Source organism: Papio anubis, chromosome 13, assembly GCF_008728515.1.
Source record: "Papio anubis isolate 15944 chromosome 13, Panubis1.0, whole genome shotgun sequence".
In the NCBI taxonomy this organism is placed as follows: Eukaryota; Metazoa; Chordata; class Mammalia; order Primates; family Cercopithecidae; genus Papio; species Papio anubis.
Window position 1 is genome coordinate 4,663,905 of NC_044988.1, and position 23,905 is coordinate 4,687,809.

Genomic DNA, 23,905 nt, shown 5'->3' on the forward strand with positions numbered 1-23,905 from the left:
CAAACAGTGTCTTGACTGAAGTTTTAAGGACGTGGCGAAGTTACCATAGGCTGAGCAAAATGATCATGAGGCTAGACGTGCCGGCTGGTCTCACCTGTGCAAAACCAAACTCCCAGGGCAAGATGACGTCTGCGGGCGCGAGCGCTGATTTTTCTTTTACTTATATTGGTCTGGGGTTTCTCTATTCTCTATAATAAGCTTTTGCGTTCATAACACAGCAACTGGAAAGGCCTTTTTATTAACATAAGTCCGGGTGCATGTCTGTCACGCTGAATGCAAGGAAAGGCGACTAGAGACTTCAGTACGGATGTTTTTAAAGTCTGGATATTTGTTGACTTTGGAAGGTCTTCAAAATGTTCTAGTTTCTTTTTAAAAGCTCATGCTAACTAATTAGTGCGTTTTAAAAGCACATGTTTTGTTTACCCGTCATTTCAATTTAAAATGTGTTACTTTTTGGTTTTTTTTGAGACGGAATCTCGCTCTGTCCCCCAGGCTGGAATGGAAGGGCGCGATCTTGGCTCACTGCATCCTCCACCCACCAGGTTCAAGCAATTCTCCTGCTTCAGCCTCCAAGTAGCTGGGACTACAGGCGTCGCCACCATGCCCAGTTAATTTTTTTGTATTTTAGTAGAGATGGGGTTTTACCATGTTAGCCAGGCTGTTCTCGAACTCCCGACATCAAACGATCTGCCTGCCTCGGCCTCCCAAAGTGCCCAAAGGGCTGGGATTACAGGTGTGAGCCACCATGCCTGGCCACTCTTTTTTAAAGTTAACGTTTTAGATAAAAATTGGGACCAGAATATCGTTTAGATTTCAGTCTATGCACACAGAACTCTGGAAGAACCCATGAGAAACAACAGGAGCTGAGTGGAGGGACCTGGTGCTGGAAACTTTTATCCTTTTGGGTTTTTCAACCACATGATTATACTGAAAATTTGCTGCACTAGCCTTTTTTTTTTTTGAGACAGGATCGTGCTCTGTTGCCCAGGCTCAAGTGCAGTGGCATGAACACAGCTCACTGCAACCCTGACCTCCTAGTCTCAAGCAATCGTCCCACCTCAGCCTCCCAAGTAGCTAGGACCACAGGTGTTCACCACGCTGGGCTAATTTCTTTATCTTTTTTTCCTTTCTTTCTTTGTCTTTCTGTCTCTTTCTCTCTCTCTTTCCTTCCTTCCCCTTTCCTTCTTTTTTTCTCTCTCTCTTTTTTTTTTTTTTTTTTTTTTTGTAGAGACAGGGGTCTCACTGTGTTGCCTAGGCTAGCCTCCAACTCCTGAGCTTAAGCAATTCTGCTTCAGTCTCTTAAAGTGCTAGGATTACAGGCATGAGCTACTGTGCCAGGCCCTGTACTGATAATTTTTAAGTTAATATTTTTAAGTTTCTTTCCTTTCCTAAGCTTCTCACTAAATAGCGGCCCTGTTGGAGCAGGAAGCAAAAATGCCACAAAAGGAAGTGGCCTGAGCTGTGGCTGGGAGCCTGGCCTGATCACAACGTGAACACCTGCTCCCTGTCCTCTCCCACTCTCTTGATGTGTCCAGGGGTCCCCTGGCAGCCACCTGGAGGGATTCACTGCCTGCTGCATGGGCCTGGACCTGCCACAGCCACCAAGGAGGCCCTCCTAATGGCAGCGGGCACACAGGGAGACGTGACGGCTGACTCAGGGGAAAGCCCCAAGCCACAGGTGGGAAGCACTCACTCCCCAGGGCCACCTCGGTTGTCCACAATGACACCCACACTACCCCAGCCCTGTGACTGCAGAGAGGGACTTCTACAAAGCTCCTTCCTGCTAGGAGGGTATGACGGGGAGCCCCACAGCCACATCCTAGGCCCTCAGCCCGGCCATATCTGTATGCACAAAAAAGCTTCAAGGGAGCCCCAACCCCAGGGCTGCTGGGCAGGAAGCCAGGAGCTGAGCCAGCCACTCTCTGGCACCTGCAAGGACCCCAATGGCCTGGCTGCCAGCCCAGTACTGGGGGGTCTAACAGAGGTGACAGTGTCCCTGGGCTCCAGCTCTTCTGAGACCCTCAGGAACCGAGGATGCTACTCTGTAGGAACTACTCCAAGGCCCCAGACAACCTGGCTCTGAGGGGTGGATCACAGATATAGGGGCAGCTCTGAGTCGGGGCACAGGGACCCCCTCATGAAGCCCACTCTTGCACATGCTCAGACGCTGGTGCTCAGACACTGATGCACTCAGACTCTTTTTCTCTTTCCCTCAAACTGCAGTCACTTAAATCTGAATTCTAAAAATGGGCGTGTATGTGTGTGTCCAGTGGACAGTCTTACCCACTGCCCCCCACTCCGTGGACAGCCATCAGCTGCAGAGCCACCCAATGGGGCACCCCTGCCCGCAGTCCCCTCTGCACATTCATCTGCACCTGAAGTCCCTGCAAACAACTGTGCAAAAGTCAGGATGTCAGGGCTCTGTCTCCCTCAGCCAGGCCAGGGTCTGCCTGTGCCGACTGGCAGTGTAGGCCCCACACAGCCCCCTCCCCAGACCCCTCCTGCCGCAGGCAGATAAGGGCTCTGGCGGAATGGCCCTTCTTCTTTTCAAGGAGAAGCGGCTGTGGCTCAGCCCTCTGTGGTTACTAGGCAGTCTTGGTTCCTGGAGGGTGGGGTCCCTGCTTCTGGCCAGATAAGAGGAGGGAGGGACCCACTCCAGCCTCGTGCCAAAATCACCTTGTATCCCCTGAAAACCACCCTGCGTTAGGGTTTGCTTGTTTCCAGATCTGTAACGAAAGACAAATGACTTTCTTTAGGGAAATCAAAAGATTCCTTAGCCCTAACTATCTTCACCATTTCTATTAAAACCAAACCAACACAGACAGCCCTCATCCTTCCTCTCACCAGACAGGCAGAACCCACCTCCCGGGCTCTCAGGGGGGCAGGCGAGCAGGCAGCACCTGCTGGCAGCAACAGCTCCACTGCCTGGAGCCCCCCGAGTGCTGCTTAGGGGCTGCAAAGAGGGTCTGGATAAAGTGCCACAGCCACTCAACAGCCCAACCCCTCCCATCATCCAGGGCAGCCGGTGGCTCTTTCTACAGTAACCACCCTCGGTTCACTTTGGCCCCTCCTCAGTTCATTCACCACTGAATCTGCTTCCATCATCACCTCCTCCAGGAAGCCCTCCCAGGTGGGCAGGGCACCTCCGAGGCACACAAGACCCTGCCCATTCACGTGGCTAGGCCCAAGGGTCATGGTCGGGGCCCTCACAATGAGAATGACATCGGGCACAGGGACCCCGTCTCCCGCAATCTATCCAGGTCCCTCCCAGAGCAGCCCTGGGAAGCCGGTGGCTGACCCTGGTCCCTCGCACAGGCCACATGTAAAGTGCAAACCAAATGCCTACTTGCTCTCCTCTCCTATCTGCAAGAGGAGACCTTGAGAGCCTCAGCTGAAAGGGGCCCACAGCACCAACTGCCCCAAGGGCATTCATTGGTGAGCAGGGAGGGCCCTCCTCCTGAGGAGACAGGGGCCTATGGCCTGAGGCTGTCCTTCCAACAGGACCATGCATCCCAGAAGGACACAGACCCCAGGAGGGTTGGACCCCTTTACCACCAGGGCCAGCACTTGTGGGTTGCCAAAGCCAACACCATTCACAGGCCAGGGGAGCCCTACTAACAGGCCTGGGGGGCTCCTATAAATAGACCTGGGGCTCCCATTCATAGGAGCTGGGGGACACCTAGGTAATAGGGCCTAAGGGGAACCCCCGAACTGGCCACAGTCCCCCACTTCCACCCCCGCCAGCTGCTGGCCCCTTGCTGAAGATTGGCCTTACTGCCCAGAGCCCCGGGGTGTCACATCAACACAGCCTCATTCTCTAGGAGCCTGAGCAGCTGAGGACACCCCTGGTTGCAGCCTCTCTAACCAAAGCTTCCTGGACTCCAGCGGAGCAAAAGCTGGGGTGACGAGGGACAGCCCACAGAGCCGGGCAACCATGCGGGTCACAAGGTCTCCACACTGTGCCTGCTGGAAACACCTGGCCTTCATCTCAACCCGATCCAGCAACTCAAAACCTCATCTCCAAGAGGGCAAAGAGCCACCCAGCCGGAGGAAGCCGAGGGGCTCTGCCAGTGCGGCCGCTTCACAGTGGGCTGTGCTTCTTCCTCCAGGAGTGTTGACTCCTGAGTGGGAGATCCCAAGCCTCCCTCCTGCCACTCGACTGCACCCGGGGTTTGAGACCTGGGTTCCTACCACTTCCGAGGCCAAACCTGCAAAATCTGCCCAGAAAGTGTGCAGAGCTCAAAGCCCTGGGGAATGGGCTCTCCACGGTCCTGGGCCCCTGCTCTCAGCCCCTCCAGGAGGGAGTGGAGACCCTCACCCATACACCCATTTCACAGATGGGGAAACTGAACCCTGGGTCAGCCCCTATGCCCCACCACTCAGCTCCCCCAGAATGCCAGAGGCTTTGTGTCCACAGGGCCACCCCCGGGCAGCCACCCTGCCCCAGATCTCACATTCTGAAGACACTTCCCAAACCAAAGCAGTTCTGGAGTCTCATTTTCCCCATACCTGCCAAGTTCTGTCCCCAAACATGCAGCAGAACTAAGAATTCACAAAGCCCCAAGATCGACTGCTCACTGTCCTGCCCTCACATTAGGGGCACACTGGGTCTTAAAATCAGGGAGCCTCTCCCAGTCTAATCCAATCGGGTCCCATCTGGGCTTCCTGAGCCCTGACCCATGCTTCTTGCCCTGCACATGTTGGAGCTTTCCCATCATCCTGACCCCAGAAACAGCTGCTCCACGACCACCCAAGCATCTTTTCAAAGTCCGTGGAGGCCCCACCCAGGACCAGTGGACACTTCACACCCACTGTGCCAGGAACACACGTGGGACCAGGCACATGGCACAATGCAGACCCCTGGTCTCTGCAAAGAAGCTGTCCCTAGGGTCGAGGGCATCTCAGCCCAAAAGAAGGCTGGGAAGGCTTCTCACAGGAGGGGCGCCTGCACCGAGGCCTGAAATGCCCAACAAACTGAATTAATTACTTGGCGCCCTGTTCCCCTGTGCACAGCGCCTGCTGTGTGCCTCGCTCCGCAGGTATGTGGATTCCCCAGATACTCCAAGTTCTCACTGTCTTGGGCCTCACAGCCTGGGTGGCCCCTTCCTGCCCACTGAGACAGCTCCAGCATCACTGGCTACAAACCTCCCAAGTTCCTCTGTGGTCAGGGCAGCTTCCCTCTCCCGAGTGCCCACAGCGCCCACACATACCGCGAGCATCGGCACCCAGCCCACCTCCCCTGCTAGACAATCAGAGCTGGCACCCAAGCCACAGCCAGGGAGGGAACACAAAGACCATCTGGGGCCAGAGTCGGACAAGGCGGGGGCAGCAGGGGAGGGAGGGAGCCAAGTCAGCTGTCCCAGCCCAAGTGGCCTGGGAATCCAACGAGTGGGCAGGCCCTCCAGCTGAGCTACCAAAGGCTTGGCGGCGTAGCCCAGACACCCCGGCCTGAGGCTCCCGTGCCCAGACGCTCCTCCCACTGGGTCTCCTGCACCAGGTCTGAACAAAACTGGATGCTCGCCAGCCCTGAACACTGCCCGGCTTCTCATGGGCTCCCAGGGCCTGGGGAGGAGAAGCAGGTTTACCTATCACACTTTTGGCAAATGACGCTCTTTTGAGAGTGGCCAGGCCCAAGTCGCCAATCTTCACAGACCCAGTTGGTCCAGTGATAAAAATATTGTCGCATTTCAGGTCTCGGTGGATGATGGGCGGCGTCCTCGTGTGCAGGAACAGCAGGCCCTTCAGGATCTGCCGGCACCAGCTGCGGAGAACCTTGGGCTTCATCACCTTGAACCGCTTCAGGTACCTGCAGGGGTGCACAGGCACAGCTCACCAAGCAGCTCCCCGGCAGCGGCCCCCTAGCAAAGCCCCCACCTAACACTGCTCGGGAAGTCCATTCCAGTGCACATGACGCACACCTGTGACAGGTGGTGAAGGTGAGATGGGAAGGCCAGACAGTTCTGCCCTGGAGCCAGGCCCCTGAGCAGGCAGCAGGGTGGACTCACGACCCTCTTGCTCCCCTCATGCCAAGGACCTGGCTGCTAAAGCTCATACTAAGCTCCATCTTGGCCTCATGGGGAGACGGTGCCAGGCTGACTTACAAGTTGCCCAAGGCAGGACAGAGTCCCGGCCAACAGATGCTCAGGTGCGGGGGTGAGGGTTACGAAAGCCCAGGGCCTGTCAGAACCACAGGGGCCAGGCGGGGCTCTCCCTGCCACTGGCCACCTGTGTGGCCTGCCCTGAGCTGTGACCTAGGAGGAGGTGGTGGGGGAAGCTGAGAAAAGGCTCTCCCCTTGCAGCACATCCACCTATGAGGGAAACCGCCTGGCTGAGGGGCACTGAAGCCCTGCCTAAGGCTGCAGGGTCCAACGATTCAGGTGGACCCAGGATACAGCACCAGGCAGGGAGCCCCCATCCCCACAGTGCAGACTGGGGGCTTAGTGAGCAGCAACAAGCTGCTGTGGCCACCCCACTCCCCACTCCCCAACCCTCGCTAACCACCTCCACGTCCTCAGAATCCCACAGTCCCCACTGTGCACCCTGCCCAGCCTGCGTCCTGAGCCTGAGGATGTGCCGGGCTGGCTCCCAGGCGGAAACAGAACCCCAGCCAGAAACAAGGCCCAGACACCACACACACATCAACCATCTCCCTGGGAAGTAAAGCACCTCCTGGCATCCCACACAGGAGAGGAAAGAGGAGACAGCCTCCCACAGGCACCAGCCAGGACCGCCCCAGCAGCCCAAGACCTCACCCCCAGCTATGGTGGCCCTGTACCCATGCCAGGACCTGCCCCAGCCCTCCGGAAGCGGAGCTTACGTCTTCAGTGTCCCTGAGGTCATCAGCTCGGTCACCAGCACAATGCACCGCTTGCCCTTGGCGCTAGACTCCCAGAAGTCGTAGAAGCGCACGATGTTGGGGTGCTGCAGGCCTTTCAACATCTCAGCCTCTTCCTTGAACCGCTGCCGCTCCAGCTTGGTGAGCTTCCGGTCCTAGAGGGCCAGAGACATGCTAAGTGAGCAAGAGATGGGACACAGGAGGGGACACGGCGGTGTCACATCCCAGCGGCGCAGTAGGACCAGCCCTTCCTGTACCCACAGGCAGCTGAGCGGCTACGACAGAGGGGCACGCAGACACTGGCACCATAACTGATGACTCCTAGGCCCCCACAACCCTGGACACAGCCCCCACAAAGGAACCTCAGCAAAAAGACATCCTAGGAAGCCGAAGGTCTCGTAAATCCACACAGCCACACTTGAGCACTTCTCCCAAAAATACACCTCTAAGGCCTTTGCCTCCTCCACAATCACTCCCATTCTGTGTGTTTGTGAAAAGAATGAACCATCAGTTTACTTCTAATGTATACACAACTCGGAGGAAGTGCTCAGGGCCCAGTAGATTGGAACAGAGAAGACGTGGACAGGTGACTGAGACAACAGCTGAGAATGGAGGGAAGAGAAAAGCCCCAGCAGAGACAAACTGACCAGCCAGCAGCCCAGAGGGCAGCCCAGGCCCTCCAGTGCAGGAGGGACACAGCAGATTACCTCCCCAGACCTTTGGCCCACTGTGTCCACACAAGCCAGCAGAACCAATCACTGATCTAAGTTTACAATAGAAAATAGCAAACAAACACGACCATCACCACCCGGGAGCCCTGGCCAGGTGCATGCCCCACACGCCCGCTCTACCCACCATCCCACAAGGGGACCACCAACCCCGGGCACCACATTCAAACATGCCCCAGCACCGGCCACCCTCCCGCCGCCTGCCCAACCTCCTCCTCTCCCCTCTGACTCCCGTCACCCATTCCTCGCCACCCTGTCTCCCACCTCCTCCCTCACTGCAGTCCCCCTGGATCCTGGCCCTTCCCTTCCCCCAAATACTTCAACAGATTCTCTCCACAGAGGGTTCAGAATAAATCCAGGGAGCCCACGTGGTCCTGAAGGCTCCATGTGCTTCCAACTTCCCCTCACGAGGTGATAGCCATGTCCAAAGGCCCAGTCAAGGACTCTCCTCCTGCTGCACACATGCCATGCCCTTCTCACCTCCACCCGGGGTCCTGCCCCCAGGATCAACTCCTTGTCTTGGTCCAGTGAGCCCACGGAGCAATGCCGGCCTCCGTTCCACCATTCCCATGAGAACGTCAGAAAAGAAACGTGTATTTTCAGAAGGAAACTAGAAACATAACTGAATACAGAACAGCACAATTCCAGGGAATTCTAAACAGACAGAAAGCAAGGAAATCTGGACTGATGAGGGGAGAGATCAGAGTGAAAGTAAAGGCAAGCCCAGACCCCTGGATCCTTCCGGAAAGGCCCAAAGAACGTCAAGCAAGCCAGACTCCAAAGCAGAGAGGAGAAGCGGGCGGCAGGATCGCGACAAGGGTCATCTTGGGGAAAAAAATTACATCCCAAAGGCGGCCACGCTCATGAGACCCTTCTTCCTCCATCAACCCGCCAGACCCCTCCCCACAGCAGGAATCCTCATGCGCCCCTTCATTCCAGTATGGGACTTCGCGGTGACTATCACCACAGGGCCAGGCAATACCCAGAGAAGCCACTGTCATGATGGGGCCAACCGAGAAAACAAAGAATTCAGAGACCAACGGCAACTCCCAAAAACATCTAATTAATGTTCCCATAAAGACTCAAGAAGTTGACACAAGTGAGTAAAATCAAGCTTCTATTGAGAAAGGAACACTCGAGAAAGAGCTCTTGCAAATTAACACAGGGATGGGGACTGCCTTTCCTAACAAGCTCAGTGTTATTTTAGAAATAAGACATTCCATAATCCAGTGAAACATTGCGTACAAAAAAGTTCATGTTTAATCCAGACAATAAAATGCAAACAATGCTCTACTCATCAAAAACGACTCTTTAAGCCAGGTGCGGTAGCTCACACCTGAGTCCCAGCTACTCGGGGTGCTGAGGCAGAGGATGGCTGGAGCCCAGAAGCTCGAGACCAGCCTGGGTAACACAGCGGGACCCCATCTCCAAAAAAATGGTTATTTATTTAAGTCAAGTCACAAACTGGGAAAAACTATTCTCAATACATGTATCTGACAAAGGACTCAGATCCAGAATGTATAGAGAACTCCTGAAATTCAGTAATAAACATGTGAACAGATACTTCACCAAAGACACAGAAATGGCCAACAGCACACGGAAAGTGCCTGAGCATCATCAGTCACTGGGAAAATGCCAACAAAGACCACACTGAGATATACCCCACACCCACCAGAAAGGCTAAATTAAAAGACGGATATGGCCGGGCGCGGTGGCTCACGCCTGTAATCCCAGCACTTTGGGAGACTGAGGCGGGCGGATCATGAGGTCAGGAGATCGAGACCGTCCTGGCTAACACAGTGAAACCTGCCTCTCCGGCGTGGTGGCGGTTGCCTGTAGTCCCAGCTACTCGGGCGGCTGAGGCAGGAGAATGGCGTGAACCCGGGAGGCGGAGCTTGTAGTGAGCCAAGATCCAAGATCGCGCCACCGCACTCCAGCCTATGCGGCAGAGCAAGACTCCATCTCAAAAAAAAAAAAAAAAAAAAAAAAAAAAGATGGATACTTCCAGCTGCTGGGGAGGCTGGGGAACAGCGAGCCCCACCTGGCACACTGCTGCCAGCAGTTCAGGTGGTGCAGCCCTCAGAGGACGGCTTGGCAGGGTTCACACCTGCTCTGTGTCCAGCCACTCCCCTCCCAGGATCCATCTGGGAGGAAGGAAAACATAAGTCCATAAAAAATGGACTTGGATACTGGAAGCAGCATAATTCATCCTAGCCCCACCTGGAAACCACAAAAACGTTTGGAGCCAGGTGAATGAACCGTGCTGCACCCATCCAAATGGGGTCATGGCTCAGCAGCCAAAAGGAGCACACTCCTGCCTCTCAGCAGCAGAGGGGAAGGCCAAAAGCATCACACCGAACAAAAGAGGCCAAACAAAAGACTATGTCCAGTAGGACCCCATCTTCATGTGAAACTCTGGAAAAGACAGACTAATATCTGGGGGATGCCATCAGAATAATGGTTGCCTCTGGGGTGGGTAGAAGTGGGAGCCAAGAGATCTCGGGGTCGGGGGTGAGAGAGACATGTTCCACATCATAACAGCACACGTGGGCTGCACCTCTATGTGCGTTTGTCAGAGCTCGACTTGCACACGTAAGTTCTGTGTGTTTCATTACATGCAAATTACCCTTCAATTTTTCATATGTAAAAACAAAAAAAGGAAAAAGATCCAAAGACCAAATGAGAGAAGTAGAAGAAAGAAGACAGAAGAGAAACATTAAGAGACATGGAAGAACCGCCTGGAAGTCAAACTATGTCAAAAGGGTTCTAGGAACAGGAACCAGGAAGTATAAACAGATGGTAGAATAGCATTTCCCTGAGCTGGAAGGAGAACGATTTAGAATAAAACGGCCCACCAAGGCCAGGTCAGAGTAAATGAACAGCCCACCTCCAGGCTGTTCTAGTGAAACGTCAGCACCCCAAGCAAGTCCTATCCACAAAAGACGGCCCAGATGAGCAGTGACTCTAAAAGGAGACACTGGGTGCAGGTGGCGGGGACAGTGTCCTCAACGTGCTAACTCGGAATTCTATACCCTGCCAAATGGACACGAAGCCAGGCGGCCCGGACTCATTTTCAGACATGCAGGAGCTCAAAGTTAACTTCCCATGCAGTCTAGGTGGAACAAGTTCCCAGAAGAAATGTTTCCACAACACACAACACAACATAACACAACAGAAAAACATGCACCCAGGGTGACCCTCGAGGTCCCTGGGGGTGAAGGAAGCTGGAGAGGAGATGGCAGTGCTCAGCTAGGCCAGTTCGCCCAGGAAGCCTTCTCTGGGAAACAGCATGTCAGTTTACGATTCCCTTTCAGTGCGCTTAGTCCTTGATTCTAGGAGAAACTCAAAGAATCATTTATAGCACAAGTTATTTTTGCCAGTGTTTTAGCACCAACAGTAACGTGTAAAAGATTTCATTGTAGTTTCAGAGCAAAATGTTCACATTCTAAATGACTAAGAAGAAACAGGAGGTGGGGGGCGTACCCTGCATGCACTACAGTCCTTGTTTTTCACAGCAGTCACCTACCGAAGTTGATAAATATAAGACACGAAAGTCAGAAATGGTTAACAATGGTGCCTCTTAGAGGTGGGCCTGGAAGGGAAGAGGATCTCATTTTAAATTCCAGGCCACACGACTATTTTAATCAACATGACACATTGCTTGGTGATTTTTATGGTAGGGGAGACAGGGTCTCACTCTGTCACCCAGGCTGGAGTGCCATGGTGTGATCATAGCTCACTGCAGCCTCAATTTCCTGGGCTCAGGTGACCCTCCCACCTCAGCTTTTTGAGTAGCAAGGACTACAGGCGCATGCTACTACGCTGGCTAATTTTTTTTTCTTTGAGAGATGGTGGTCTCACTATGTTGCCCAGGCTGCTCTTGAACTCCTGGGCTCAATAGATCCTCCTGCCTTTACCTCCCAAAAGTGCTGGGATTACAGGTGTGAGCCACCACGCCCAGGCTGCTTGGTACTTTAAAGGTCAGTTAGTGTGCCCCCTCCGAGCCCTGCCCGGAGCCCACCTACAGGGTGTGCTGCCCCCCACAGAGCCTGTCCACATCCTCATCGCTTGTTTGCTGATCTCGGGTTGGCCTGCATTGCAGGAGCAACTCCATGAACATCTGCGGGCTGAACTCATTCATTAACCTACCAGGAAGGCTCACAGTCAACAAGCCACGGCAGGAAGATGCACCTGATCCCTAAACGATTCCCAAATTCTGCCAGGTTCACACGGTGCTTCAAGGTTTGGTGTTGAGTCAGGGGCGGGGGGGGCTCCTGGCTGCTCACTCAACATGATACTCCTCCCTCCCAGACACTGGAGGGTAAGGTCAATGAGCACCAATCTTCCTCCTACCAAGTCCCCAGTGCTATGCAAATTCACGGCTCTTGTTCCCTCATAGTGGTGAAAATCAATCAGACGACAACAGATTTAAGGCATTCTGGGACAATGCCAGCTCTTATTTGCTCTAGGAAAAAGGCCCTGTGGGTCACACACAGGCGAGGCAGGACACACCCTCCAAGCCGGGCAGCAAAGCCCTCCAGGCCTGCACGAGTCACACAGTCAGGATGGTCAGAAGATTCTTGGTCCCAACGGGCCTTCCCAGCACCCCCAGGATACCTGGGAAACCTCCGGGGATTGCCTTCGGTGTGGACTGAGAGCATCAGAGGTTCCTGCCCTGAACGTGCCAGGGTGTCTACAGGCAGCCCCCTCCTATGACACTTCAGGGCCACCTGCTCTGCCAGAACAGTCCCCAGTGGGCAACGGTTGGAGATGTCAGACCTACCAGGGGCACACTTGGGATTCCACGGCATCCCCCTATCAGCTAGGCAGGACCCCAAAATCCAACCCCTTGAAGGGGCAGAACTGGGTCCCACCAGGAGGTGAGCCCCACACACACTCGGGCAGAGGAGTGCCCAGAACCAGCAAGGCTGAGCCCCGGAAGACAAGCCTGCGGCAGGGACTCGCTCCAGTTCCATGGGGCCATAAATCAAAACCAAAGGAAGCCTGGAGCATCTCTGTCCACAGTAGTCCCATGCACGAGAACTGGCCCAGGACAGAGGCCCCAGGTGCAGCATGGGAGGGCATCAGGTCTCTGGTAGAGCTTGGGCCTAACCAAGGACTCGCCTCCCTGTCACTTAAGTGCTCACACCCAAAAGCCATGATATCCACAGGGACACACTGGGAAGACAGCATGAGACTTCCACCATATATGTGTCCCTTTCTGTCCCCTCCATCCCCGGGAGGGTGTCCTCACTGCTTCAGGAGGCCTGGCATCCCCACACACTCCACACCCTCTTGGTGGGAAGGGCCTCCCTGCTATTCCCAGGTCTGGAAGATTTGAACCAGTCGACCCAAGCTGGGGGCCAGCAGGCTCCTGCCTGCCCTTTCATCACGAAGTGGAGGGAGGGTCTGGGTCTGGTTCCAGGAGGTCAGGGTTTGGCAAGTGGACAGGCATGGCTGCTGCAGAGCAAGCCACACCATCCCCCATTCTCTGTCTGGAGTTGCTCAGATAGTCACGGAGGCTCTGCGGATGTGGAAAGGGCTGTTCACAACCCCATGGGAATGCAGCCAACAAATGAGAAAACCAATAAATAGTCAACTACACACTGTGCCAAAAATTACCAGTCAGGGCAACCCTGGCCCTGAGGAAACGCTCCAGTTTCAGGCAGCCTCGGGAGGAGGGTACCCCCGCCACCCCACCTAAGGCATGGGCAGGTCTGGGGTCCCTGGAGGAAGCAGCCTCTGGGGCAGGCATGATGTTTGAGCAGTAGGCGGTTTACGTCACTACAGGGCCAGGCAACAAGGCACCACTTGGACAAGAGGCAGGCGCTGGGCCTGCTCTGTAGTGAGTGGTCGGTGGGCTCAGCGGAGCCATTTTGATATCAACACCGCGCACCCGCCACCGGCCAGCGAAGGGCAGGCCTGACAGAGCTCTTCCACCTGCCGCCTCCAACATTCTCTGCTGGTCTTAAAACACACTCACTTCCTTTAAAGCCAAGTTCCCTCTTTAACCTCATCTTGAGCAACAAAATGACACAACTGTATTGACAGGTGAGCCACTGTGTTTTTTCTCTAATTCATGTTTTTAAAAAGAACATCATAGCTGGGCATGGTGGCTCACACCTGTAATCCCAGCACTTCGGGGGGCCGAGGTGGGCAGATCACCTGAGGTCAGGAGTTGGAACCAGCCTGGCCAACGTGGTGAAACCCCATCTCTATTAAAAATACAAAAATTAGCCAGGCACGGTGGTGGGTGCCTGTAATCCCAGCTACTCGGGAGGCTGAGGCAGGAGAATCACTTGAACCCGGGAGGTGGAGGTTGCAGTGAGACAAGATCATGCCGTTGCACTCCAGCGTGGGTGACAGAGTGAGACTCCATCTCAAAAAAAGAGAACATCATTATAAAGATGGACATTTTTCCCGACACCACCAAATAAAAGTGGCCAAGGAGTGCAAGGAGTCACAGAGGCTGATATGGCCCCAGAATGTTCACAGAAGAGGGACCCTGATGCCAGTGACCCGTCCCAGATGCCGCCCTCCATCTGGGTGAGTGCAGCCGGAGAAGGAGGTGCTCAGTGAGGGTGAGTCGGCAGCACTGGGCTCTTCCCACATTCAGTCTTCTTTGTCAAGGGCTCCAAGAAGTTTATAATTCTCTGAGGCAGAAACCTGAGCTTGAACATCTGGCCCCTGGTTGCTTTTGTAAATCATACTATTTTATCTGAAAAGGGAGGGAGGAATTATTAACTGGGTGTGGTGGCACACGCCTGCTGTCTCAGTTACTTGGGAGGCTGACATGGGAGAATCACCTGAGCCCGGAAGCAGAGGGTGTAGCTGAGCCAAGATCCTGCCACTGCACTCTAGCCTGGGCCACGGAGCAAGACCCTGCCTCAAAGAAAGGGGGCAGGGAGGGGCAGAGGGAACAGGGGGAGGTGCCAAGTGAGCTTTACTCTCTTAAAGGCCACCTGGCACCCTGCCCCCCAACATACACACCGGTACTCACCCTGTCACCCACACACAGAAAGAAGTAGGTGCCTGCCTGCCCCAGGGGTAAGCTGGGATGTCAAATGTGTCATCATAGGTTCAAACAGTTGTAAAAGATGCCATTTCCAGCATTTTATAAATACTGACTTTTTAAAAATGTTATTTGAAATGTTTCCCATGGAACCCAAATGTCAGCAATCTGATGTCCTTCACCAGTTGTTTCTAAACACATGAATAAACACGTCTCCAGCTCCAGCCAGGACACACACCTCCATTCCCACGGAGCTGATGGACACGACGTGGCTCCTCCCAAAAGCCTCCCACTGACCGCCCCGCCACACTTTCCTGCCATCACATCGTTCCTATTGGAATCTAGCTTTCCTTAGTTCATAAGACTCTAAGGCCCACAGGATTTTCTTCAGGACTGAATCACTACCATAAATTAGCAGTGCATAGTTGACCAAAGCAAAGAGATAACTAATTTTGTTGAAAGTGCCTCCGTTACTGAGCCAGATGGAGCTCTTGTGCCAATTACTTGGGGTGTCCGTGGGTGACTCTAAATCATGTCTAGAAGGAGGCAGGCCCAGCATCGTTCTGTCCACCTTCTGGTGTGTGGATGTTGAACTTTGAGAAGGCCTGATCCTGCCAGCCAGTAGACGAGTGGAGACAGTCTGCCATGGCCTTATCACAAACTCTCCACGCTCCCTCGAGCACGTACAAAACTCCAGCTGTCCTTCCCCGGGACCAGCTGGCAGCCGTGCCAGGGACTCCTCTAGGTTTTACTGAACACATGTAATGGGGGTGGTGCCTAGTCCATACAGGCCCCCCATGCCAGCACCCAGCATAAGGGCCAGCAGCAAGGGGAGGTCCAGGGAAGGTCAGGGGTCCCCACCCATCTGCCTGAAGGAAGCCCCCATGCCCAGCATGAGCACAGCAGGTCAGTTTTGGGCCAGGCCCTCTGTGCAGGGCCCCACCCTCCCCACTGCAGGGCCCTGGTCACAGGGCAGGCTGCAGGAGCCCTCCCCATCCCAGGCCCACCCATTACCCTCCATCGTGGGCAGAGACAGGGCCACTGTGGGAAGCCAGTGGAGCTGTCACCACGTGGCAGGAATGCGTGGGCAGTCCAGGAGGAGGGCAGGACCACAGAATGGAGCCATGAAGGCCACCCCATGGAGGTCTCCCCACCCAGCTAGGGCCTCAGGGAGACCCAACCCTCTGCCCAACAGCAGCTGTGACACGCCGTCCAGTTAGTCCCTCTGCCCGTCAGCTCCTGGCTGGGCTGCAGGGTCATCAGCTCTACCTCACTGGGCCCCACCCCCCTTCACAAAACAGGAAAGGTCGGAGGTCTCCTCAGGGTTGGTGCAAGGCTGTGCTAACAGGTGGAGTTGCCCAGAACTGCAGCTGCCACAGCCGGCCTCACCCTCGGCCCGTCCCTACCACGCCCCATTCTGCACTGGTGTTGGGCAGAGTGGACAGAACAGGAAAGGCTATTCCAACCAGAGAGACAGGGTGAAACCTAGGCTCAGACACTGACCCTGCCTCTCAGCTCAGCTCCCCATTTGTGTACTGGGCGGATAGCAGCACCCGTCCCCCACAGTGTCCAGCCCTCAGCCAGTAAGATGCACCCTGCATACACCCTCATGGGCTCTGGGTAGTGCACCTGCCTCCAGGGGAGGCCTGGCCCACTGCAGATCAAGCAGGCAGGACCTACGCTCTTTCACACCCTGGGGGAACCACTTTAAACAACCAAGACTCCCTCCCCCACAACCCTGCAGCCAGGGAACCCTGTCCTGGAGGAAGAGGGGATCCCCTTTGGTCCTAGGCCTCCAATACAATGTGATGTCCCAGCCGAGAGGAGCCGGGCACTAGGCAGGGTGGGGCCCGGACACGCCTGCACTCTCCAGGCTTCCAGGGCAGGGCACCAAGGCCAGCACCACCATCTGCATCTGTGCTCAGCTGGATCAGAAATGACAGAGCCCAAGCAAGGAAGCAGGTGAGCTAGCCGGTGGCAACAGGTGGAGCTGGGCACATGGCATACGGGTGTTTTATTTCCAAATAAAAGTTTTAAAGCTTGCAGGGCTGACCTAGAGCTCCATAAAAGCAAAGGAGCCCCCACACAGCCTCTTCCACCTGAGCAACCCCATTCTCAGCACTGCGGGTCCCCAGATGGGCTAAGCCTCGGCCCACACTGCCCTGAGCAGACGCCTGCCCAGCCCTCTGTGGACAGGGGTCTCCCCAAGGACCGGCATCCTTAAATGAAGCCAATGACAAACTTGGAAACGATCCACACTTCATCCTTAACGTTAGGGGGTCTCTGGGGGGAAAGGGAAAGGGCTTCCTCCCTAGGGTCCATATCCACACTTTTGGACGCAGGTATCCCTACTGTGGTCAGAAGAACTGATGAGCATTTGTCCTTGTGTGCACTTTCTGAAAGACAGAAGCAGGAGGGACTCGAGCCCAGCATTACCCAGGGCTGCCGCAGGCCCTCCAGGACAGTGGCCAGCCCCGCCCACGGCATGTTGACCAATGGGACTGGGGGCATTGGTGGATACCGACCATTCACATTTGGGGGAAGTGGCTGACAGAAACCTACCTTGTCAGAGTGCCACCTCGTCCCAGGGCACCTGCCATCAGGCTGGAGGGAGGGAGAGAGCTTGAATCCATGCCCCTCCCTTCCAGGGACATGCAGGTGCCCTTCTCTCCTGCCTACAGGTGGGCTTAACACGGGCAGGTGAGGGGCAGAGGGACACAGTCCTGGCCCCTGGTCTCAGCCACAAGTCCTGGTGCCGTGTCACTGGATGGCCACCCCCCTCTTCAAGGCCAGAGGTCAGCAGGCTGCCCTGGCCCTGTGTGAGTCCTGAGAGCCAACCTGTCACATCCAGGCTCCCCACACCCATCCGTTCTCCCTCGGACACAGGGGGAAGAGGGAGAACCAGGATAGGTGTCCCTGGGGCAGAAGGGTGCAGCCAACTCAGGACAACCAAACCCCAGGGAGCCGGGGCAGCCCTGGCCCTGAGAGCAAGACAACCCAGACACACACCCCTAGCATGGACAGGCAGCTGTGCAGGCAGCACACACTGTGCAGGGCCAGCCCCAGATACCCCCTCAACACGGACAGGCAGCTGTGCAGGCAGCACACACTGTGCAGGGCTGGCCCCAGACACCCCCCCAACACGGACAGGCAGCTGTGCAGGCAGCACACACTGTGCAGGGCCAGCCCCAGACACCCCCCAACACGGACAGGCAGCTGTGCAGGCAGCACACACTGTGCAGGCCAGCCCCAAACGAGGAGGCCTTTCCTGTTCTCAAGGGAACACTGACATTACTTCCTGATGGGGAAATGTCTGCTCGAACCCTCAGCCTTGGACCAGAGCAGTGGTTCAACCACCTCAGGATGAAATGAAAATGGGGCTGGCCAAGCAGGCACACAAGTGAGGAAGAGAAATCCCCATGGGGCCATCCCACCCCAAAAACTTTCCTGATTGCAGGCCTGGCTCCTCCCCAGGAGAACACATTGGCACTCACCCAAGGTAACTGGGAGCCCGGTGGGCACAGGCCAGGTGGCCACTCCTGCATCTGACCACACCATGTATCTGGTATCTGGTTTCTAGAAAGGGCCAGCCCCACCCCATGGCCACTTCCCACAGGGACACCTAAAGATAGATTTGGATAGCACCGGGGACACAGGTCAGCAGGGTTAGCAGCTCCACCATCAAGAACAGCTCCTGTGGGGTGGGGCAGGCAGGGCAGCCCCAGGGCAAGGCCTGTGGAATCCTGTGGAGTCCCACAGAATTCTGAGGAGACAGCTGCAGAGGCCAAGCTACTGGGGTCATCCCTGTGGCTGCCCTGCCCCTACACAGGGTTCAAAGGCTCAGGGCACCCCAAGCTGGCAGTGGGTGAGGGTCTAACAGTCTGTGGAATATCGTGGACCCTCAAAGGCAGGCCCTTCCCCCCATCCCACCCCTCCAACATAGGGAAATACCCAGACCTGTGGCTCTGGGCACTAAGCAAGGGCTGGGCATTCTGGTGCCTGCTACTGTACAAGGCCCTGGTTCTGGCTCAGTCTTCTATGCCTACGCCCAGAATGAAGTCACCTAGGCCTCACTTCCTTCCCTCCCCAGAGTCCCTAGGTGGCCCAAGCTATCACCAAGAGCTAAGATGACCTTGAAGGCCAGGCTACTGGGGCTCAAGGCCAGTGTTGGCCTCAGGTCGAGATGTCTGCTGAATAAACATGCACCCAGGCACAAACATCTGTGGTGTCCCTCTAAGCCAGGAATGGCACCAGGCTGCTTGGCAGGGGAGTGAGGGCACCAACAGATGGCCCCAGCAGCATGAGATCAGGGCCACAGGAGGACCACGGAGTGTAAAGCAGCATGGGGATGAGGTTAGGCCCTGCTGCCCACATCTGCTCCCCAATCCCATTAACTGACTCCTCAGTACCTCCCAGAACTGGTGGCAAGAGCCTTGGGGACCACAACCGAGATGGCAGGTGCAGAGCGCACATATACCTGAGATAAACCTCAGCACCACTCATCCTCATGCCACCGTTCTGACTCTTCTGGAGAAAAGAAAACCCCACACTCAGCACTGTTTCTCCCAGTAAAGTTGTGCAGCCCAAAACAGTAGCTACACATGTGGCTAATGAGCACCTAAAATGAGGCCAGTCCAGGCGGAGATGTTCTGTAAGTGCGCAGTACGTTGCAGCAACATAGTATCTTCTTAAAAGATTTTTTGGGCCAGGCACGGTGGCTCTTGCCTGTAATCCCAGCACTTTGGGAGGCTGAGGCAGGCAGATCACAAGGTCAAGAAATCAAGACCATCCTGGCCAACACGGTGAAACCCTGTCTCTACTAAAAATACACAAATTAGCTGGGCATGGGGGCACGTGCCTGTCGTCTCAGCTACTTGGGAGGCCGAGGCAGGACAATCACTTGAACCCAGGAGGCGGAGGTTGCAGTGAGCCAAGATCTCACCACTGCACTCCACCCTGGGCAACAGAGCAAGACTCCGTCTCAAAAAAATAAATAAATAAATAAATAAGATTTTTTTGAATCTTATTGATAATTTTATTGATTCACATCAAAAACATAGTATTTTAAATATACTAAATTCCACCTGTTTGTTTTTTTAGGTCTGTTTCTTTTTTTTTTTTTTTTTTTTTTTGAGGCTGAGTCTCACTCTGTCACCCAGGCTGGAGTACAGTGGTGTGATCTTGGCTCACCGCAACCTTCGCCTCCCAGGTTCAAGCGATTTTCCCGCCTCAGCCTCCCAAGCAGCTGATACCACAGGTGCTTGCCACCACGCCTGGCTAATTTTTGTTTCTTGTTTTTTGATACAGGGTCTCACTCTGTCACCTAGGCTGGAGTGCAGTGGTGTGATCATGGCTCACTGCAGCCTCGACCTCCCAGGCTCAAGCAATCCTCCCACCTCGGCCCCCCCCCAGTAGCATCACACCCAGCTAATTTTAGTATTTTTTGTAGAGACGGGGTTTTGCCATGTTACCCAGGCTGGTCTCAAACTCAGCCTCCCAAAATGCTGGGACTACAGATGTGACCCACCACGCCTGGCTTCCACCTGTTCCTTTTATACTTTTAAAGTGGCTGCTAAGCTGAAAATTGCACATATGGCTCACATTTGTGGCTCACATGACATTTCTACAGGACAGGAATGCCTTGGAGCATCAGCACTAAGCAGTAGACTAAAAGCAGAGAAGCAGGGCAGAACTTCAGCAGCCTCACAGGGCCGAGAAGACAGCAATCAGAGCCCAGAGCCTGCCAAGGAAGAGAGGCCTTGGTAGACGTGCAGGCTTTGAGATTAACCCTGCCAGAAGGGCTGTATACTAGAAGCCTAGATAAAACAGAACAGACCAGCCAGCCCTCACAGGGGCTGAAACACAGCTTTGAATCAGTTCAATTCCAGACTGGATTAAGATGATTTGCTCTTATTCTGCTGCCTACTAGAGGCAGTAAAAAGTAAATCTCTAGTGAAAGACAAAATCATCCAGAGCCTCAAATATGTCCATAATTTCTAAATACATCAATAAAAAATGACCAAGAAGATCAGGAGACGAGACCAAGTGACGAAAATTAAAAATAAAAGAAGAAAAACATAGACAATAACAACAAATTCCCAGGGGATCCAAATATTGCAGTTATCAGACACAGACTTTAAAATTTGTGCAAAATTAAAATTAGTGTAAAATTAGTATGGCCCAAAAAATAGCAGGACAAATCATTTCACCAGAACTAAAATCTATGAAATCAGAATCAAATGGAAATCTAGAACTAAAAAAGTAAAATTAAACCCATCTATTGAGTTCGACAGCAGATTAGACATAGGTGAGAAGAAGATTAGCAAACTGGAAGGCAGTAGAAAATAAACAAACTGAAACATGGACAAATGCATATGAAAAAGAAAATAAAAAACTTATAGAAGACAAAGGAGAAAGTCCAACCTATGTGTAAATGGGGTTCTGGAAAAGAGGGTATAAACAATGAAATCAAAACATTATTTTTAAAATACGGCCAGGTGCAGTGGCTCACGCCTGTAATCCCAGCACTATGGGAGGCTGAGGTGGAGGATCACCTGAGGTCAGGAGTTCAAGACCAGCCTGGCCAACATGACAAAACAGTCTCTACTAAATATGCAAAAATCAGCATATTAAAAAATAATAATAAATAAAAATAATACCCCAGTTTGTGACCAGCTTGGGCAACATAGTTGGGCAACACAGTGAGATCCCATCTCTACAAAAAAATTAAAACAGCCAGGCACACGCCTGCAGTTCTGGCTACTCAGGAGACTGAGATTGGAAGATCATGGGACCCCAGGGGTCCTAGGCTATAGTTACCTCCACCCTGGGTGACAAAGCAAGGCCTCATCTCTAAAATAATAATAATAATAATGCCCCCACATCTTCTAAAATTGAAGCAAGACACCCACATATTCAAGAAGTGCTAAAAGTCCCAAGCAGATTAGATACAGAGAAAGCCACATCTGGGCACATTATAGTATAAAACTCCAAAAAATCAAACACAAAGAGAATATCTTAAACTCAGCAAAGGGTGGGGGAGGGGCACTACCTTCAAAGGGGCCTCAAGTAGACTGACAGCTGACCTCAACAGAAACCATGGAAAATGACTATGTATCTTCAAGTGATGACTAACATTTTCAAGTGATGAAGAGGCCGGGCGCGGTGGGGAGGCTGAGGCGGGCAGATCACTTGAGGTCAGGAGTTTGAGACCACCCTGGCCAACATGGTGAAACCCCGTCTCTACTAAAAATACAAAAATTAGCCAGGCATGGTGGCCCACACTTCTAATCCCAGTTACTTGGGAAGCTGAGGCAGGAGAATCACTTGAACCCGGGAGGCAGAGGTTGCTGTGAGCCGAGACTGTGCCACTGCACTGCAGCCTGGGCCACAGAGGGAGACTCTGTCTCAAAATAAATAAATAAATAAAATTTAAACATAAAAAAGTGATGAAGAAGAAAACTATTAATCTCAAATTCTGTATCCAGCAAAATTATTCTTTAAATAAGAATAGGGACTCTTTTAGACAGAGATAGCAGCGGCAGCAAATGGGTACTAAATGGAATACAAAGGGGAAAACTTCAGGTAAAGGGAAAGTGGTATGAGACGGAAACACAAGAACAGAAAGCAACGGAAAGGAGAAATGCACCAGTCATTGTCACTCTCTGCTAGTATTAACTATACAAAAGAACAATTTAATAATGTCATATGGGATACAAAAGACAGCAAGGGTTAAATTACATAACAGTACACAAAAAGCAGGGGTGGGTAAGAGGAGTGGGTAAATGGAGTTCAAATGTCTTAAGATGCTCACACTGCCCACGATGTGGGAAAAGTGCTAGTTTATATTAAACTTCAATAACTTTGGATACATGTTGTAATCTCCAGCATAACCACTACATTTTTGCTTTGCTTTGTTTTTGAGATGGAGTTTTGCTCTTTTTGCCCAGGCTGGAATGCAATGGTGCGACCTCAGCTTACCACAACTTCTGCCTCCCGAGTTCAAGCGATTCTCCTGCCTCAGCCTCCTGAGTAGCTGGGATTACAGGCACACACCACCATGCCTGGCTAATTTTGCATTTTTAGTCGAGACAGGGTTTCTCCATGTTGGCCGGGCTGGTCTTGAACTCCTGATCTCAGGTGATCCACTGGTCTCCACCTCCCAAAGTGCTGGGATTACAGGCGTGAGCCACCATGCCCAGTTAAGACTAAAAATTTATAAACAAATCTATAAAGAACTTTGTAAGTGCAAACTCAAAATTGCCCAAAGATTCATGAATAGCTCATCTAATTACAGGGCAGCCACATCTGAGAATACACATTGGTTGTTAAAATTACCAACATGGATACATGAGTATGTGATAAAATAATGACCAAAAATTAGGAAGTGAAATAAAATGACAGGTGCAATGAACACAACTCGCAGAGCCCACCACCCCTGCCCTCTTGTCACCTGCTACCCTGCCCTCCTCAGCTGTCCAGCTTCAGAGCCCAGGCCTCCCAGACTTGCCCATTGCGGAAGCACAACCATCCTTGTTGCTCCAATCTACTCTGGGAAGACGGCTCTTGTATCCCTTCCCAAGATCAGAAGAGGATCAAAAGTACAACACAGAGCTCAGGGCTCAGTCGATGCCCCTCCCTGGAAGTAGGCTGATACACAAATGATAGTCTCCACCTCCACCTATGACGTTTCACATTCAAAAGGTGGGAACAGCCCCAAGGCGGAGTCCAAAATTCTGAGTCCAAACATCCCAAGACCACACACCCTGGAGAGCCCAAGTTTGAAGAGTCTGTCTTTTTCTCACTCACACCCAGAGATAAAGAAACGCCTTCCTCCATACCTTCCTCTCTCTCTCTCCCTTAAACAAACATCTGCCAATGGTCATGACCTACTGGGCAACCACACACTGGGCCCATGAAGGTGACCTTGAGACAGGACTTCTGCCCTGAGGGCTCAGTCCTATGAGCCCTGCATGTCCATGCTGCTCCCATTTTACAGAGAGAGAAGTGGAGACTCGGACAGGCTCAGCAGCTTAGCAAGGGGCAGGCCGGACCTTAAACCTCAGCAGCCTGACTCTGGCTACCTCCCCATCATGTACCCCTGACCAGAGGCCACTCTGGGGGCCACAGGGAGGGAGAGGAGGGCCTGGCTGAAACAACACAGCCAGGGTTTATCCCGGAAGACTCAAGATAGGAGCCTCTGAGCAGGCAGGGTGAGTAGACATCTGTCAGCCAGACGGGTGGGCCTGGGGCCAGCCTCTCTGGGATGCTGTCCTGCTGGGGGGCCACTCACACACTGACTCCACCAGGCAGTCAAGCCACACCAAGCCC

The 23,905-nt window shown here is 53.5% G+C and overlaps 1 protein-coding gene across 1 annotated transcript in view; it reads right to left on the reverse strand.

Moving 5' to 3' along the window:
- The window catches only part of WNK2 (WNK lysine deficient protein kinase 2), a 136,341-nt gene that overhangs the window by 84,518 nt on the left and 27,918 nt on the right, over positions 1 to 23,905 (reverse strand). Inside the window, 2 exon segments of the mRNA XM_031654036.1 lie at positions 5,586 to 5,806; positions 6,818 to 6,990. Of these exon segments, the coding sequence (XP_031509896.1) occupies positions 5,586 to 5,806; positions 6,818 to 6,990 (394 nt within the window).